Here is a 16373-nt window from a genome sequence, read left to right as displayed (position 1 = left end):
GACACCAGGCATGACAGGAGAAATACAGCAGATAGGACAAACTGACCCATGCACATAGACTGTTGCAGCATAGGCACTGGGGACTGAGACGGGAGGGTCGGGGGACACTGGCCCCGTCCAATGATACCCCCGGACAGGACCAACCAGGCAGGATATAACCCCACCCACTTTGCCAAAGCACACCACCAGAGGGAAATCAACAGACAACCAACTTACTACCTTGAGACAAGGCGGAGTATAGCCCACGAAGATCTCCCCACCACACGAGCTGAGGGGGCTCAACACCGAACAGCAAGATAACATCAGTGACGCCATGGGAGAGCACTAGTAAGCCAGTGTCTCAGCCCCGTAATAGGGTAAGAGGAGCTGGCCAGGCAGAGACCGCAAAGGTGGTTCATCACTCCAGTGCCTTGCTGTTCCCCTTTGCACCCCTGGGCTACACTCAATCATAGGACCTACTGAAGAGATGATTCTTCAGTAAAGACTTAAATGTTGAGACTGAGTCTGCGTCTCTCACGTATCAGCAGACCATTCCATAAAAATGCAGCTCTATAGGAGCTAGCACTTGCTCCAGCTGTATGCTTAGAAATTGTAGGAACAATGAGGTCTGCATCTTGTGACCGTAGCGTATGTGTAGGTATGTACGCCACGACCAAATCGGAGAGATGGGTAGAAGCAAGTACATGTAATGCTTTGTAGTTCAGCAGTAAAACCTTGAAATCAGCCCTAGCCTTAACAGGAAGCCAGTGTAGAGAGGCTAGCACTGGAGTAATATGATCAAATGTTTTGGTTCTAGTTCTAGGGGCTCCCGAGTGGCGCAGCGGTCTAAGAGGCGTCACTACAGTCCCTGATTCGAATCCTTTCTGTATCACATCCGGCTGTGATTGGGAGTCCCATAGGGCGGCCACAATTAGCCCAGCGTCGTCTGGGTTTGGCTGGTGTAGGCCGTCATTGTAAATAAGAATTTGTTCTTAACTGACTTGCCTAGTTAAATAAAGGTTAAATCAAAATAAATCAAAAAGATTTTAGCATCTGTATTTAGCACTCCCGGAAGTTTATTTTGTGTTTTATCCGTGTGTCTGGAGAGTAGAGCATTGCAGTAGTCTAATCTTGAAGTGGCAAAAGCATGGATTAGCTTTTCTGCATGATCTGATTCTTAAAACCTTTAAGATGGAAAGAAAGCCACTCTTGAAATATTTTTCATATGTTCGTCAAAAGAGAGATCAGGGTCCAGAGTAACGCCGAGGTCCATCACAGTTTTATTTGAGACGACTGTACAACCATCGAGATTAATTGTCAGATTAATTGTCAGATTTAACAGAAGATCTCTTTGTTTCTTGGGACTCTTTGTTTCTTAGCATCTCTGTTTAAAAGTAAAAAATGTGCCGCCATCCACTTCCTTATGTCTGAAACACAGGCTTCCAGGGTAGGCACTTACAGCAATGTGTTGTGGGCATAGCAGTGAAAGTTGACATTGTGTTTCCGAATGACATCACCAACAGGTAGTATATATAGTGAAAACAAAAGTCCTAAAAAAAACAGAACCTTGAGGAACATTTATTTAGATAAGACCCACAGATTTAGATAAGATCTAAACCAGGCAAAAACTTGTCTGCGTAGACCATTTTGGGTTTCCAATCTCTCCAAAACAGTGGTCGCCAACCGGTTAATCGCAATCGACTGGTCGATTTTCAATGCATTCCTAGTCCATCACCAAACATTTCTGTAGAAAATGCTGGCCAATAGGAACGCTCAAATCACCGTACCTATAGAGCTTCTACGACCCCAGCCACAGCAAAGTTTTATACTAGCCTATGTAAGATGTATTAACTTCATGAGGGAGTTCACATTTGTTTTTATATAGCTCAAAACACTGTTCAACACTATTACAAAACATAATACGCGATTCTCCGTACTTGCGCTGCAATGAAAGAGTAGCCAAGTGTATCATTAGCCCTGCATTTTTATTATTATGAGCAGCTCGTCGTGTCTACTTTAATATAGAGGAATGTTTCACTTTCTCTGGTCATAAGAACAACAATTGGGAACTCGGAAATCTCCGACTTCCGACTTCAATGAGTTGGTAACTCAGAAAAAATCAAGATCCCATGAATGGTCATCCAACTTGGAATTCCAAGTCGAAAACTTTCCGACCTAAAGATCATTGACGTCTTGATTTGACCTTTGTTTTTTGGGTGGGTTCCCAGTTGCCTTGAAAGCACCATGACCATCAGATGCAGGTACAGTAAAAATAAAAGTAAAATAAAAAAGCGAATTATTTCAATTTATGGTCCGCAGTGCATCGCAAGTGCTACACCAACTGATCTATTTTGATATCAAAGATCAAGTTTTGAACTATGATATGGTCTGAGAATAACAATATTGTCAGTCCAGCCAACAATCTGAGTGGTAGATCTCGGCTAGCTTTTTGACTGTGAAAGTGATCTTGACTCAAAAGGTTGGTGTTAAAAGCCACACTAAGGTCTAGTAGCACAAGGACAGACGCAGAGCCTTGGTCTGACGCCATTAAAGAGGAAATTTACCACCTTCACGAGTGTGGTCTCAGTACTATAATGGGGTCTTAAACCAGACTGGAGCTTTTTGTATACAGTTGAAGTCGGAAGTTTACTTACACCTTTGCCAAATACATTTAAACTCAGGTTTTCACAATTCCTGACATTTAATCCTAGTAAAGATTCCCTGTCTTAAGTCAGTTAGGATCACCACTTTATTTTAAGAATGTGAAATGTCAGAATAATAGTAGAGAGAACGATTTATTTCAGCTTTTATTTCTTTCATCACATTCACAGTGGGTCAGAAGTTTACATACACTCAATTAGTATTTGGTAGCATTGCCTTTAAATTGTTTCGGGTAGCCATCCACAAGCTTGCCACAATAAGTTGGGTGAATTTTGGCCCATTCCTCCTGACAGAGCTGGTGTAACTGAATCAGGTTTGAAGGTCTCCTTGCTCACACACGCTTTTTCAGTTCTGCCCACATATTTTTTATAGGACTGAGGTCAGGGCTTTGTGATGGCCACTCCAATACCTTTACTTTGTTGTCCTTAAGATATTTTGCCACAACTTTGGAAGTATGCTTGGGGTCATTGACGATTTTGAAGACCCATTTGCAACCAAGCTTTAACTTCCTGACTGATGTCTTGAGATGTTGCTTCAATATATCCAAATAATTTTCCTCCCTCATGATGCCATCTATTTTGTGAAGTGCACCAGTCCCTCCTGCAGCAAAGCAGCCCCACAACATGATGCTGCCACCCCTGTGCTTCACGGATGGGATGGTGTTCTTCAGCTTGCAAGCCTCCCTCTTTTCACTCCGAACATAACGATGGTCATTATCGCAAAACAGTTCTATTTTTGTTTCATCAGACCAGAGGACATTTCTCCAAAAAGTACAATCTTTGTCCACGTGCAGTTTTATGGCGGTTTTGGAGCAGTGGCTTCTTCCTTGCTGAGCGGCCTTTCAGGTTATGTCGATATAGGACTCGTTTTACTGTGGATATCGATACTTTTGTACCTGTTTCCTCCAGCATCTTCACAAGGTCCTTTGCTGTTGTTCTGGGATTGATTTGCACCTTTCGCACCAAAGTACATTCATCTCTAGGAGACAGAACACGTCTCCTTCCTGAGTGGTATAACTGCTGCGCGGTCCCATGGTGTTTATACTTGCGTACTATTGTTTGTACAGATGAATGTGGTACCTTCAGGCGTTTGTAAATTGCTCCCAAGGATGAACAAGACTTGTGGAGGTCTACAATTATTTTTCTGAGGTCTTGGCTGATTTCTTTAGATTTTCCCATGATGTCAAGCAAAGAGGCACTGAGTTTGAAGGTAGGCCTTGAAATACATCCACAGGTACACCTTCAATTGACTCAAATTATTTCAATTAGCCTATCAGAAGCTTCTAAAGCCATGACATAATTTTCTGGAATTTTACAAGCTGTGTAAAGGCACAGTCAACTTAGTTTATGTAAACTTCTGACCCACTGGAATTGTGGTACAGTGAGTTATAAGTGAAATAATCTGTCTGTAAACAATTGTTGGAAAAACTACTTGTGTCATGCACAAAGTAGATGTCCTAACCGACTTGCCAAAACTATAGTTTGTTAACAAGAAATTTGTGGAGTGGTTGAAAAACGAGTTTTAATGACTCCAACCTAAGTGTATGTAAACTTCCGACTTTAACTGTACATCATTTGTCTTCAGGAAACAGTGAGTTTCTCAGCAACAGCTTTTTCAACAACAAAATTTGAGGAATGGGAGATTTGATATAGGCAGATAGTAAAAGTCAAACATTTGCGGTCAAGGTTTGGCTTTCTCAGGAGAGGCTTTATTACTGCCACTTTAAGTTACTTTTGTACACATTGGAAGGATAGGGAGCCATTTATTATGTTCAATATATACGGGCCAAGCACAGGAAGTAGCTCTTTCAGTAGTTTAGTTGAAATCGAGTCCAGTAGGCAGTTGGAAGATTTAGAGGCCATGACTATTTTTGTGAATGTGTCGACAAAAACGTGGGTGTCTCCATTGATCTGAGGTTCTGGCAGTTCTGTGCAGACTCAGGACAACTACACCTATTCAAAGAGGAGTCTGTAATTTTCTTTCTAATGATCATGACCTTTTCATTGAAGAGGTTTATGAATTCGTCATTGCTGAAGTGAAGCGCATCCTCACTTGGGAATGCTGCTTTTTAGTTAGCTTTGCAACAGTATCAAAAATGTATTTAGGATTGTTTTTATTCTCCTCAGTCAGGTTTGAAAAGAAGGCTGATCGAGCAGCAGTGAGGGCTTTTCGATATTGCACGGTACTGTCTTTCCAAGGTAGTCGTAATACTTCCAATTTGGTGGAGTGACATTTCCGTTCCAATTTTCTGGAAGCTTCTTTCCGTGCTCGGATATTTTCTGTATTTGAATTTTTTTAGCTTTTAGTGGCGCGACTGCATCTAGGGTATTACACAAAGTTACGTTTAGATCCTCAGTTAGGGGATTTTTGTATTCCGATGTCCTTGGGTAGGTGGAGGAAGTCTGCAAGGGCATCTAGGAATCTTTGCGTTGTCCGAGAATTTATAGCGCAGCTCTTGATAATCCTTGGTTGGGTTCTAAGCTAATTATTTGTTGCGATTGCAAATGTAATAAAATGGTGGCCCAATAGTCCAGGATTATGAGGAAACACATTTAGATCCACAATATCTATTCCACGGGACAAAACTAGATCCAGGATATGATTGTGGCAATGCGTACGTCCCGAGACATGTTGGACAAAATCCACTGAGTCGATGATGGCTCCGAAAGCCTTTTGGAGTGGGTCTGTGGAGTTCTCCATGTGAATATTGAAGTCACCAAAAATTTGAATATTATCTGTCATGGCTATGAGGCCCGATATGAATTCAAAGAACTCTGTAAGTAACACTGTAAACGACTCAGGAGGCCTGTAAACAGCAGCTATAAAAAATGTATTGAGTAGGCTGCATAGATTTCATGACTAGAACCTCAAAAGATGAAAATGTTGCCTTTTCTGTTGTCATAAATGTTAGCAATACCTCTGCCTTTGCAGGATGCTCTGGGGATATGGTCACTAGTGTAACCAGGAGGAGAGCCCTCATTTAACCCAGTCAATTCATCAGGCTTGAGCCATGTTTCAGTCAGGCCAATCACATCACGTTTATGATCAGTGATTAGTTAATTGACTATGACTGCCTTGGAAGTGAAGGATCTTACATTAAGTAGTCCTGTTTTGAGATGTGAGGTATGATCACAATCTCTTTCAATAATGACAGGAATGGACGAGGTCTTTATTCCAGTGGGATTGCTAAAGTGTGTTTAATTTTGCCAGACCTAGATCGAGTCACAGACACGGTCTCAATGGGGAAAACTGAGCTGACTACAATGACTGTGCTAGGGGCAGATTCCACTAAGCTGGCAGGCTGGCTAACAGCACCCTATCTCATTGTGGAGCTAGAGGAGTTAGAGCCCTGTCTATGTTGATAGAAAAGATGAGAGCACCCATCCAGCTAGGATGGTGTCCGTCACTCCTCAGCAGGCGAGCTTTGGTCCTGTTTGTGGGTGAGTCCCAGACTAGCGCATCATGTAATGATTATTTAACTAACGAACGTAATGTTTTACTGTTTCTCTCTCGGGTCTTGGGAACTTCTACATTTTATGCCCAATTCTGATTAGATATTACCAGATACACGGAGTATACAAAACATTAGGAACACCTACCAAGTGACCGATTGACCAGGTGAATCCAGGTGAAAGCTATGATCCCGTATTGATGTCACTTGTTAAATCCACTTCAATCAGTGTAGACGAAGGGGAGGAGACAGGTTTGAGACAATTGAGACATGGATTGTGTATATGTGCTATGGGCAAGACAAAAGATTTAAGTGCCTTTCATCAGGGTATGGTAGTAGGTGCCGGGCGCAACAGTTTGTGGGTGTCAAAAACTGCAACGCTGCTGGATTTTTCACGCTCAACAGTGTGTATCAAGAATGGTCCACCACCCAAAGCACATCCAGCCAACTTGACACAACTGTGGGAAGCATTGGCGTCCACATGGGGCAGCATCCCTGTGGAACACTTTTGACACCTTGTAGAGTCCATGTACCGACGTATTGAGACTGTTCTGAGGGCAAAAGGGGGTGCAACTCAATATTAGGAAGGTGTTCCTAATGTTTTGTACACTGAATGTATACGCAATGCAAACTACATGAATGGTTATGCAGTGTAATAACTTCATTTGTCATTGTGACTATTGAATACACTCCTTAGCTACCTGAATAGCTCAAGTCATATATTTCTTTATGTATTTCCTTGTCTTTTTCCAGATAAGGAGTCTGAGCAGCAGGTAACAGCACTTCATCCGTAGCGACAGACAGAAAGCACAAAGAGTCCCTCAGGGGCCCCGTGGGGTCTCTCCACTCCAGTGCCTTGATCCAGCGTCTGCCTTGGGCTATGCAGGGGCCAACACCTGCCCTGTGCACCCCACCCAGCGCTCTCCTCAGCCAGGCACGGCCGCATCCAGTCACCCCCTGAATACCTCCAGACCCCCTTCCCTGCCTCCCCCAGCCCAGGACCGACTCATTCAACCCCTGTCCCAACCTACTCCATCAGCCCGCTGGGCCTCATTCACTGTAACTACCGCACCACAACGCCCACAACAGGGTGGTTTGATAGACGACGTGTCTCTGCCTTAAAATCAGCGAACGAACACTCCTCGCCGAGACAACTCACTGTCCTACTGTCAAAAGAAGACCTAACTTCAAAGTCCTTGTACAGAAAATAAGAAAACCTCTGTCAGTCTTTTTTTCCTAACTGTTTGCAAGGGTGTTGTAGGTGTTTGAAGATGTGAAAAACCATGTGAAAACTTCTGTGATGAATGTCCCAAAAAAGGCTGAACCCATGTTTTTATACTACTGTTTTGGTCTTGTTGTTTCTCTCACTGATGAAATGTCATGATGAATTGCCGAGCACCTACAGAACCTGTTCGATGTTGTTTTATTATTATTTCTGTGTAAAGACTCAAAAGTAATAATTTCCTTGAACTAGCAGATAACAATCCTCATTCACCACGATCTGGTCTGACGTGCTTTCGAAGTTTAGATTAGAGGTTCACTTTAAGAAACGTCTGGCGTCCTCTCCTGTTCCTTAATTAATCATTTACATTTACTCAATCTTTTGAAGGAGGTGATTTTGAGATGACCTAATTACTCTGGCGCTTAGTTACCATATGTGGAGAAAGATTCACTACATTGCTAGGCCCACACAATGACAATTTATGGAATATATGTTTTGTAAGGCCAAAATAACCTCCATCTACAGGTTGTGAGACTTTGGCATCTGGCTCCAGAGAGACCAAGGCCAAAATAATGCAATGCAAAATAGTTAGTTGCATTAATTAACAAATAATGAAACATTTATCACACAAATGGTCTACCTATTATGTAAAGTATATGTAAAGCATTTATGAACCCAAAGAAGCCAACATTAGAATACATTGACACACGTTTCTTAACCAAACAAAAACCTCTCTCTATGAAATCTTCACCACTCTGTCTTTTAAAGAAAAATATGCTTCATTCTATAGCTAGAGGACTCCTGATATCTCCAGGAGTGATAAGCATCATTTTTGTCTTCATTTGTTGTTGTCTAGTACTGTCTTTTGCTAGCTAGGGCCATCTACTTTAAGTGATATCTGTCTTCCCAGTAGTATACGTGGTGTGTGAACTGCTGACTGTTCATAACTTGCAGATGATGGTTGACACATTAACTAGGATTAAAGGACAGGGCAATTTGTGCGTGAACTAATACTCACACTTAGCTGATAGCTACTTTATTGAGCAAAAATATATGTACTATGACTGAGATATTTGGCTGTCCCACCTAGCTATCTTAAGATGAATGCACTAACTGTAAGTCGCTCTGGATAAGCGCTAAATGACAAAAATGTCAAAAGTGTTTTTTGCTTGTTATTTTTATGTTTCATTTGTTTCAGCTTTGTGGCCTTTATTCGGCACACATTTTGATTTCTCTCCTGTGCTATATGGCTCCAAGAATTAATTGTACGTTGTGTTAAATATCTTGTAAAGATTTATACATAATGAAGTCTACTGGGCTTTATGACAAAATGCCATGAAAAGCATGATTTTATTTTTGTACTTTTGAAGATTGTTATTACGCAGTTCTTTTCTCTAAAACAAAGTGGGCGGAAACCGGTCTAGGCGTTATTCTCCCCCTCTGAAAGGTTTTCTCATCAGCCAAGTCTGAAACCGTGTCATGTTTCCTTCTTCAAAGTGCTTTACATGTATGCCTGCATTAATTGTCTGAAAATGTGTGATTTTAATGGGGATGACGGTATTCATATTCACGATAACATGGGAGATGCGATAAAGAGCAGTTGATGCAGTGTCTGGTATTACTCCGATGACCGGGGTGAGAGTCTGGAATGCCGGGCCTGTTTTTTTTATCAGCGTCTCAGAGTAGGAGTGCTGATCTAGGATCAGGCTTTCCCTGTCCATGTAACCATATTCATTGTGATCTACAACACAAAATGGATCCTAGATCAGCACTCCTACTCTTGTGATACTCTGAGAGGCCCTGATCTTTATATTGAAAAGATTAGATAGTATATTAATATAGAGGAGATGAAATGCAGTGTTGAGGGATTCTGTTCCTTAGTAATTACAGGTAAAATAGTATGACGTTTGCGCTGGTTCAGGTTGTTACGTGCAGGTTGACCATTCTTCAAGCCGAATCTATCGCGTGGGGTCATGTTGTGGCTCAGTTGGTAGAGCATGACGCTTGCAACGCTAGGGTTGTCGGTTCGATTCCCACGGGGGACCAGTATGAAAATGCTACTGTAAGTTACTCTGGATAAGAGCGTCTAATAAATGACGATAATATGTAACGCCCTGTACCGGAGCTAGAGACACCTATACCTATGGACTTCTGTTATATTTATATTATATTTGAACACTGTCCACTGGTAAGTCCTTCCATCCATCATATGATCCCATTTTGCAGGTTATGCATATCGTTCCTGTGTGTCGTCGTTGTTCCTGGATGTGTGTTGTGTATCAACGCATGTTTCTGGTTTTAAATAGATGTACAAAATTCGAGAAGCACAGCCAAGGGGTTCATTATTATCAATGTCCTGTATTTTTCTATTGTAAAAAAAAATATTTTATCTCACCTCCTAATTTGTTTATATATATATAAATATAAATATATATATATCCATATATATGTTAAAAAAAAAAAAAAAAAAAATGGATATGACATAAGATAATTGCCCAATCATAAACTTGATCCTTCTGTGTTGTCTGCGGGAGGCAACCAGCTGTCTATGTTCCTAGGCCGCAGTGAAGTTCGCTTTGCACACCTCTGATGGACTATTCACTCATATGCGCAATCGTCTGTTGCAATCCATATCATGTGTCGGGGAAAAAATATTACGAAGCAAAAAATACAGATTCTCTATGTGCCAAATTGCTCTGATTTGAGAAAAAGTGTAACACTGATTGAATAAAGTTTGCACCTGAATGACCTCTGGAGTTTCCTATCATTCCTAACCTTTGGGGATTAATGAAGTATGGTCTTACTTTATGTTACAAAGAATATCCCTCACCAATGGTAAGAAAAACTGACCTGCTTACTCACAGAAAGATTCAGATTTTGAGCATCTTCACATTTCTCTTTTTAGACTTCCTGCTTTTTATTCAACAATAATCGGTCACAGCACCAATGTACCAAAACCATAGTTACAGACTATCTTCATTTATTAATCAATATAGATTGCATTTCTCAGTATGTACCATACAGACGACAACTGGTCAACCAGTTTAGAGGTCCCTAGACTAAGACATACTGTAGGCTTGAGAGCAAACCTTGAAAAGAAAGAAAGAAAAAGGAGATAAAGACAAAGAAAGACTATCCTTGATTAAATAAAGACACGTTCACAGACAGATGGTGGGGGGGGGGGAGCGGCCAAGCATGTTGTCATGGTAGCCAGTCGGCGTCCTCTCCGCTAAGTGTCTTCCCGATGTTCTCCTGGTTCCTGATGATGTCGAGGAGAATCTCCAGTGTGCTGACCACGGCCCCAGGGTGTCTGAGCCCTCCGCTGCCCCCTCCTCCGCTCTGCCTCTTCCCAAAACGCCCGATGGGCCGTACCCCACGCCCCACGTACCAGAATGGATCTATTTCTGGACCTGACAAAGACACAAGGGGGGAGTGGAAGCGTCAAGTTAAGGTTTGAGTATACACTGAACAAAAATATGAATGCAACATGTAAAGTGTTGGTCCCATGTTTCATGAGCTGAAATAAAAGATCCCAGATATTTTCCATACCACAAAAAAAGCGTATTTCTCTCAAATGTTTTTCACTAATTTGTTTACATCCCTGTTAGTGAGCATTTCTCCTTTTCCAAGATAATCCATCCACCGTACAGGTGTGGCATATCAAGAAGCTGATTAAACAGCATGGTCATTACACAGGTGCAGCTTGTGCTGGGGACAATAAAAGGCCACTCTAAAATGTTAAGTTTTGTCACACAACACAATGCCACAGATGTCTCAAGTTTTGAGGGAGTGTGCAATTGGCATGCTGACTGCAGGAATGTACAACAGAGCTGTTGCTAGAGAATTGAATGTTAATTTCTCTACCATAAGCCGCCTCCAACGTCATTTTAGAAAATTTGGCAGTACATCCAACCGGTCTCATAACCGCATACCAAGTTTAACCACGCCAGCCCAGGGCCTACACATCTGAGTATTTCTGTCGGTAATAAAGCCCTTTTGTGGGGAAAAAAAGTCATTCTGATTGGCTGGGCCTGGCTCCCCAGTGGGTGGACCTGGCTCCCAAGTGGGTGCCCCTATGAACCTCCCAGGCCCACCCGTGTGTGCACCCCTGCCCAGTCATTTGAAATCCATAGATTAGGGCCGAATGAATTTATTTCAATGGACTGATTTCCTTCTATGAACTGTAACTCAGTAAAATCTTTGAAATTGTTGCATGTTGTGTTTATATTTTTGTTCAGTATATATACAGTTGTGGCCAAAAATATTGGCACCCTTACACATTATTCAAGTATCTCACAATTTTCCCAAAAAATAAGTTGAAATTGAACAAAGTATTTGGTCTCCACAATTCTTTATTTCACTGTTAATATTACAGAACCTTAGTTTTTTATTCTGAACTTAATATATCCATTTAAATCAGAAAATAAACAGAAATGGCATTGACAAAATGATTGACTCCCTAGACTTAATATTTGGTAGCACAGCCTTTGGTAAAAATAACTGCAATCAAGCGCTTCCTATAGTCGTTGATGAGCTTCCTGAACACCTCTACTGGCAGTTTGGCCCACTCTTGTGAAAACTGCTCCAGTTCTCTCAGATTTGAAGGGTGCCTTCTCCTAACGGCTGTTTTCAGATCTTTCCACACGTTTTCAATGGGATTTAGATCTGGACTCATTGCTGGCCACTTCAGAACAGTCCAGTGTTTTGTCTTGAACCATTCCTGTGTTCTTTTTGAAGTGTGTTTGGGGTCAATGTCCTGCTGGAAGACCCAGCTTTCTGACACTGGGTCCGACATTGCGCTACAAAATACCTTGGTATTCACCTGATTTCATGATGCCATGCACAGGTTCAAGACACCCAGTGCCAGAGGCAGCAACGCAACCCCAAAACATCACTGAACCTCTTCCATGTTTGACTGTAGGGAAGGTGTTATTTTCTTTGAAAGCTTCATTTTGTTTTCTGTTAACATAGAGATGCTTTACCAAAAAGCTCAATTTTGGTCTCATCTGTCCACAGGACATTCTCCCAGAAGGATTTTGGCATGTTCAAGTGTGTTTTGGCAAATTGCAGTCAGGCTTTCTTATGTCTTTCTCTCAACAGTGGGGTCCTCCTGGGTCTCCTACCATATAACCCTCTTTCATTGAGGTGGTGACGGATGGTGCGAGTTGAAACTGTTGTACCTTGTGTCTGAAGGGCAGCTTGAATCTGTGTGGCTGTTGACCGAGGTCCTTTCTCCACCATTCGAACAATCCTTCGCTGCAATCTTCCTTCAGGTTTTCTCTTGTGGCCATGTCAAGTGAGATTGGCTACAGTGGCCTGGGCCTTAAACTTCCTGATAACATTACGAATGGTGTAAACAGGAACATCATGGTCTCTGGAGATGAACTTGTATTCTTGAGATTGTCAACTCTTGGCTACAATCTTGTGTCTGACCTCCTCAGATAATTCTCTGGTTTTCTTTATTTTGTCCATGCTCATTGCGGTACACACAGTGACACAAAACAGGAGAATGAGTCCTTTTTTAAATTCAAACTGGTTGAATACGTGATTTTTATACTGCAGACACCTTCAATTGGTATGGTATGAACAATACCATTTTAGGCTATTGGTATGAACAATACCATTTTAGGCTATTGGTATGAACAATACCATTTTAGGCTATTGGTATGAACAATACCATTTTAAGCTATTGGTATGAACAATACCATTTTAGGCTATTGGTATGAACAATACCATTTTAAGCTATTGGTATGAACAATACCATTTTAGGCTATTGGTATGAACAATACCATTTTAGGCTATTGGTATGAACAATACCATTTTAGGCTATTGGTATGAACAATACCATTTTAGGCTATTGGTATGAACAGTAACCTGAAAGTGGATGTCACCTTTTCATCAGGCAGTGGAGGTCCATTACTGGGTTAGGATGATCATTTTTAGGCAACACTTTAGTCTTCTATGAAGATTTTAGGATTTATAAGTCAAGTAAACTGTGAATGTTTAATTTATGAATACCATATCAATCATTAAAAAACATGTTCAAATCCATAATTAAGATGTTGAAAATCTAGATAATATTACAAATGAACAAAATGTTTTTTTTTAAATAATTATAAATTATATCACATTAACAGTGGTGTGTTACATTCAAATGTATTACATTTGTTTATTATGATTACATTTTTTGATGAACAAATTGTACAACCCTTTTATTATCCATTTGTAATAGGTTTGAAATTGACATTTTTTTCCTTTTAATTATAACACAAAAAAAATTATACAAAATAATGTGTGAAATCCTATGTGTAATATCCAATGTGTCATCAATGTCACCTTTCAAGATGAAATCCAATTCTTATGAAGACAAATCATTCACTTATTCGATAATAAAACGTGTTTCAACTTACTTCTGTTGTCGACATTGTGGACGATGTGAAAGTCGTGCTCCACCGTGGTACTGTGAACGCAGGTGACCGTCGTAGAGAGCAGCAACAGAATCGTGAGCGCAGCCATCAGCCAGCGGGACCTCAGGACGCACTCTCTCACCATCACTGGGCACGCGGCTGTAGTCTCAGGTGTCATTGTGGATGGACGGCAAGGCACTGAACATGGTCCGTTGTGTTTTTTTTAAATGACATAAAGGTAAAGATAAATATTTAAACCCGACTTTAGACTTGTGTCAATGTAATCTTGCCATATACTTTGAATTAGCCTAATTCTTGCGTAATTGCGCACCAATGTGTAATTTTAGAACATACATATACCAACGAATTATCTACTCTGACACAAGGCTAACTAATAACTGAATAAATACGTTATAATCCTAAATATATGTTCCCTTTTTATACATAAAAGTGGAGAGCACACAACCAGTTTCAACTTACCGTAAACGTTGGTAGCTTGCTGAGGTGGGTCGGTGGAGAGTTTTCCTCGTGCCAGGTTATTCATTAGCGGAAATGGTGTGAGCGCGAATTTATATATTCCGGACTGCCCATGTTAAATGATGACTCAAGAACGTCTGTCAGATAGGATACTCCGGTTGATATCGTCAGCACCACCAGTTCCTCCCCATCCCCTCCTTGCAAATCTCCTTATCCTTTTAAGAATGAAAAAGTAATGTCATGGGGCTTTTGGGTTGCATTTTTCCTGGTCCATGGCACGCCGCGGTGCACTCCATCAAGGAGTCAATGACATGTGGACAACATTAACTTAGTTAGTCGACTCCTGCTTTGGGGACCTTTACTTCGGGTACAAGACAGTGAACCAGAGCTGTGGAGGCGGGTATGCGTCAATCATCTTGATTAGTATCGACAAGTCCTACTGTTGTCATAGCACCAACCAGATAGTGGAAAACAGATCACTGAGTATCATTTTCAATGAATGAACTTTGTAATTAATTATAGGTTATTGAAATCTAGAACATTGGACAGTTACTTCAATGCAACATGGTAAATGTGTATGTCATAGGCCTACATTCTTTAGTGATGTGCAATATTCACATACATTAACAAATTGATGAAAGCTCAAGTACAAAAGTTGAGTGATCAATAGAGGGATATTCTTTTGCATGTGGTGTCAATGAGTTTGCACAGTTCATGTCCAAACATCCCTGACACAGCTAGGTCAGAGAGATGAGTCACGGGTGACAGTCCGGCTGAGGAGAAATTCAGAGTAAAACTGAAATGTCAAAAAGGTGATAGCAGCTTTGGCCTGAGGCCCATGACTACACTCTTCTAAAAATAGTACTATCTAAAAACTTAAACTGTTCTTTGGCTGTCCCAATAGGAAAACCCTTTGAAATTCTCTTTTTAGTTGCAGGTAGAACCCCTTTTGGCTTCCACGTAGAACCCTTTCCATAGATGGTTTGACATGGAACCCAAAAGGGTTCTATCTGGAACAAAAAAGGGTTCTACCTGGAACCAAAAAGGGTTCTCCTATGGGGACAGCCAAATAACCATTTTGGAAACCTTTTTTCTAAGAGTTTAGGTCCAGTGAGAGGATATCTAAATAAAGATGATATATACTGTATACAATACCAGTCAAAAGTTTGGACACACCTGCTGCTGAATGTTGTGGTAGCCATGCTGGTTAAGTGTGCAATTGGCATGCTGACTGCAGGAATATCCACCAGAGCTGTTGCCATAGAATTTAATGTTCATTTGTTCACCATTAACCGCCTCCAACCTCGTTTTTGAGAATTTTGCAATACGTTCAACCGGCCTCACAACCACAGACCACGTGGAACCACGATAGCCCAGGACCTCCACATCCGGCTTCTTCACCTGCGGGATTGTCTGAGACCAGACACCCTGAAGAAACTGTGGGTTTGCACAACCAAAGAATTTCTGCACAAACTGTCAGAAACCGTCTCAGGGAAGCTCATCTGTGTGCTCGTTGTCCTCACCTGGGTATTGACCTGACTGCAATTCAGCGTCATATCCGAATTCAGTGGGCAAATGTTCACCTTCGATGGCCACTGGCACGCTGGAGAAGTGTGCTCTTCATGGATGAATCCCGGTTTCAACTGTACCGGGTGGATGGCAGATGTCGTGTATGGCGTTGTGTGGGTGAACGGTTTGCTGATGTCAACATTGTGAACAGAGAGCCCCATGGTGGCGGTGGGGTTATGGTACGGGCAGACATAAGCTAAGGACAATAAACACAATTGCATTTTATCGATGGCAATTTGAATGCACGGCGATACCGTGACGAGATCCTGAGGCCCATTGTTTTGACATTCATCCGCCGCCACCACCTCATGTTTCACCATGATAATGCACGGCCCCATGTCACAAAGATCTGTACACAATTCCTGGAAGCTGAAAATGTCCCAATTCTACCATGGCCTGCATGCTCACCAGACTTGTCACCCATTGAGCAAGTTTAGGATGCTCTGGATCGATGTGTACAACAGCAGGTTCCAGTTCCTAACAATATCCAGCAACTTCACACAGCCTTTGAAGAGGAGTGGGACAATATTCCACAGGCTACAATAAATAGCCTGATCAACTTTATAAAAAATATATATATATTATTTAACCTTTATTTAACTAGGCA

At 41.4% G+C, this 16373-nt stretch overlaps 2 protein-coding genes across 2 annotated transcripts in view; one reads left to right on the top strand and one right to left on the bottom strand.

The window, feature by feature from the left end:
* The window catches only part of myripb (myosin VIIA and Rab interacting protein b), a 145337-nt gene extending 135275 nt beyond the window's left edge, over positions 1 to 10062 (top strand). Inside the window, 1 exon segment of the mRNA XM_071329076.1 lies at positions 6845 to 10062. Coding sequence (XP_071185177.1) covers positions 6845 to 6885 — 41 coding nt within the window. The 3' untranslated portion in view covers positions 6886 to 10062.
* A 214-nt stretch (positions 10063 to 10276) lies between these two features.
* Positions 10277 to 14338, bottom strand: prlh2 (prolactin releasing hormone 2). The gene is made up of 3 exons (XM_071327823.1): positions 14201 to 14338; positions 13724 to 13918; positions 10277 to 10723 (listed from the first exon to the last, which is right to left on the bottom strand). The coding sequence occupies exons 1-3, from the start codon at positions 14262 to 14264 to the stop codon at positions 10515 to 10517; spliced, it is 468 nt and encodes a 155-aa protein (XP_071183924.1). The 5' UTR covers positions 14265 to 14338; the 3' UTR covers positions 10277 to 10514.
* Between the last annotated feature and the right edge of the window lie 2035 nt (positions 14339 to 16373).

Source organism: Salvelinus alpinus, chromosome 10, assembly GCF_045679555.1.
Source record: "Salvelinus alpinus chromosome 10, SLU_Salpinus.1, whole genome shotgun sequence".
NCBI lineage: Eukaryota > Metazoa > Chordata > Actinopteri > Salmoniformes > Salmonidae > Salvelinus > Salvelinus alpinus.
This window is presented reverse-complemented; position numbering and strand designations above follow the sequence as displayed.

Bases quoted from the DNA above. Each gene is read 5' to 3' on its own strand.
- prlh2 (XM_071327823.1), bottom strand. From the start codon at position 14,264: ATGAATAACCTGGCACGAGGAAAACTCTCCACCGACCCACCTCAGCAA. The intron at 13,919-14,200 runs GTAAGTTGAAAC...GACCATGTTCAG, and splicing joins GCAAGCTACCAACGTTTACG to TGCCTTGCCGTCCATCCACA. The intron at 10,724-13,723 runs GTAAGTTGAAAC...TGTCTTTGTCAG, and splicing joins CCACAATGTCGACAACAGAA to GTCCAGAAATAGATCCATTC.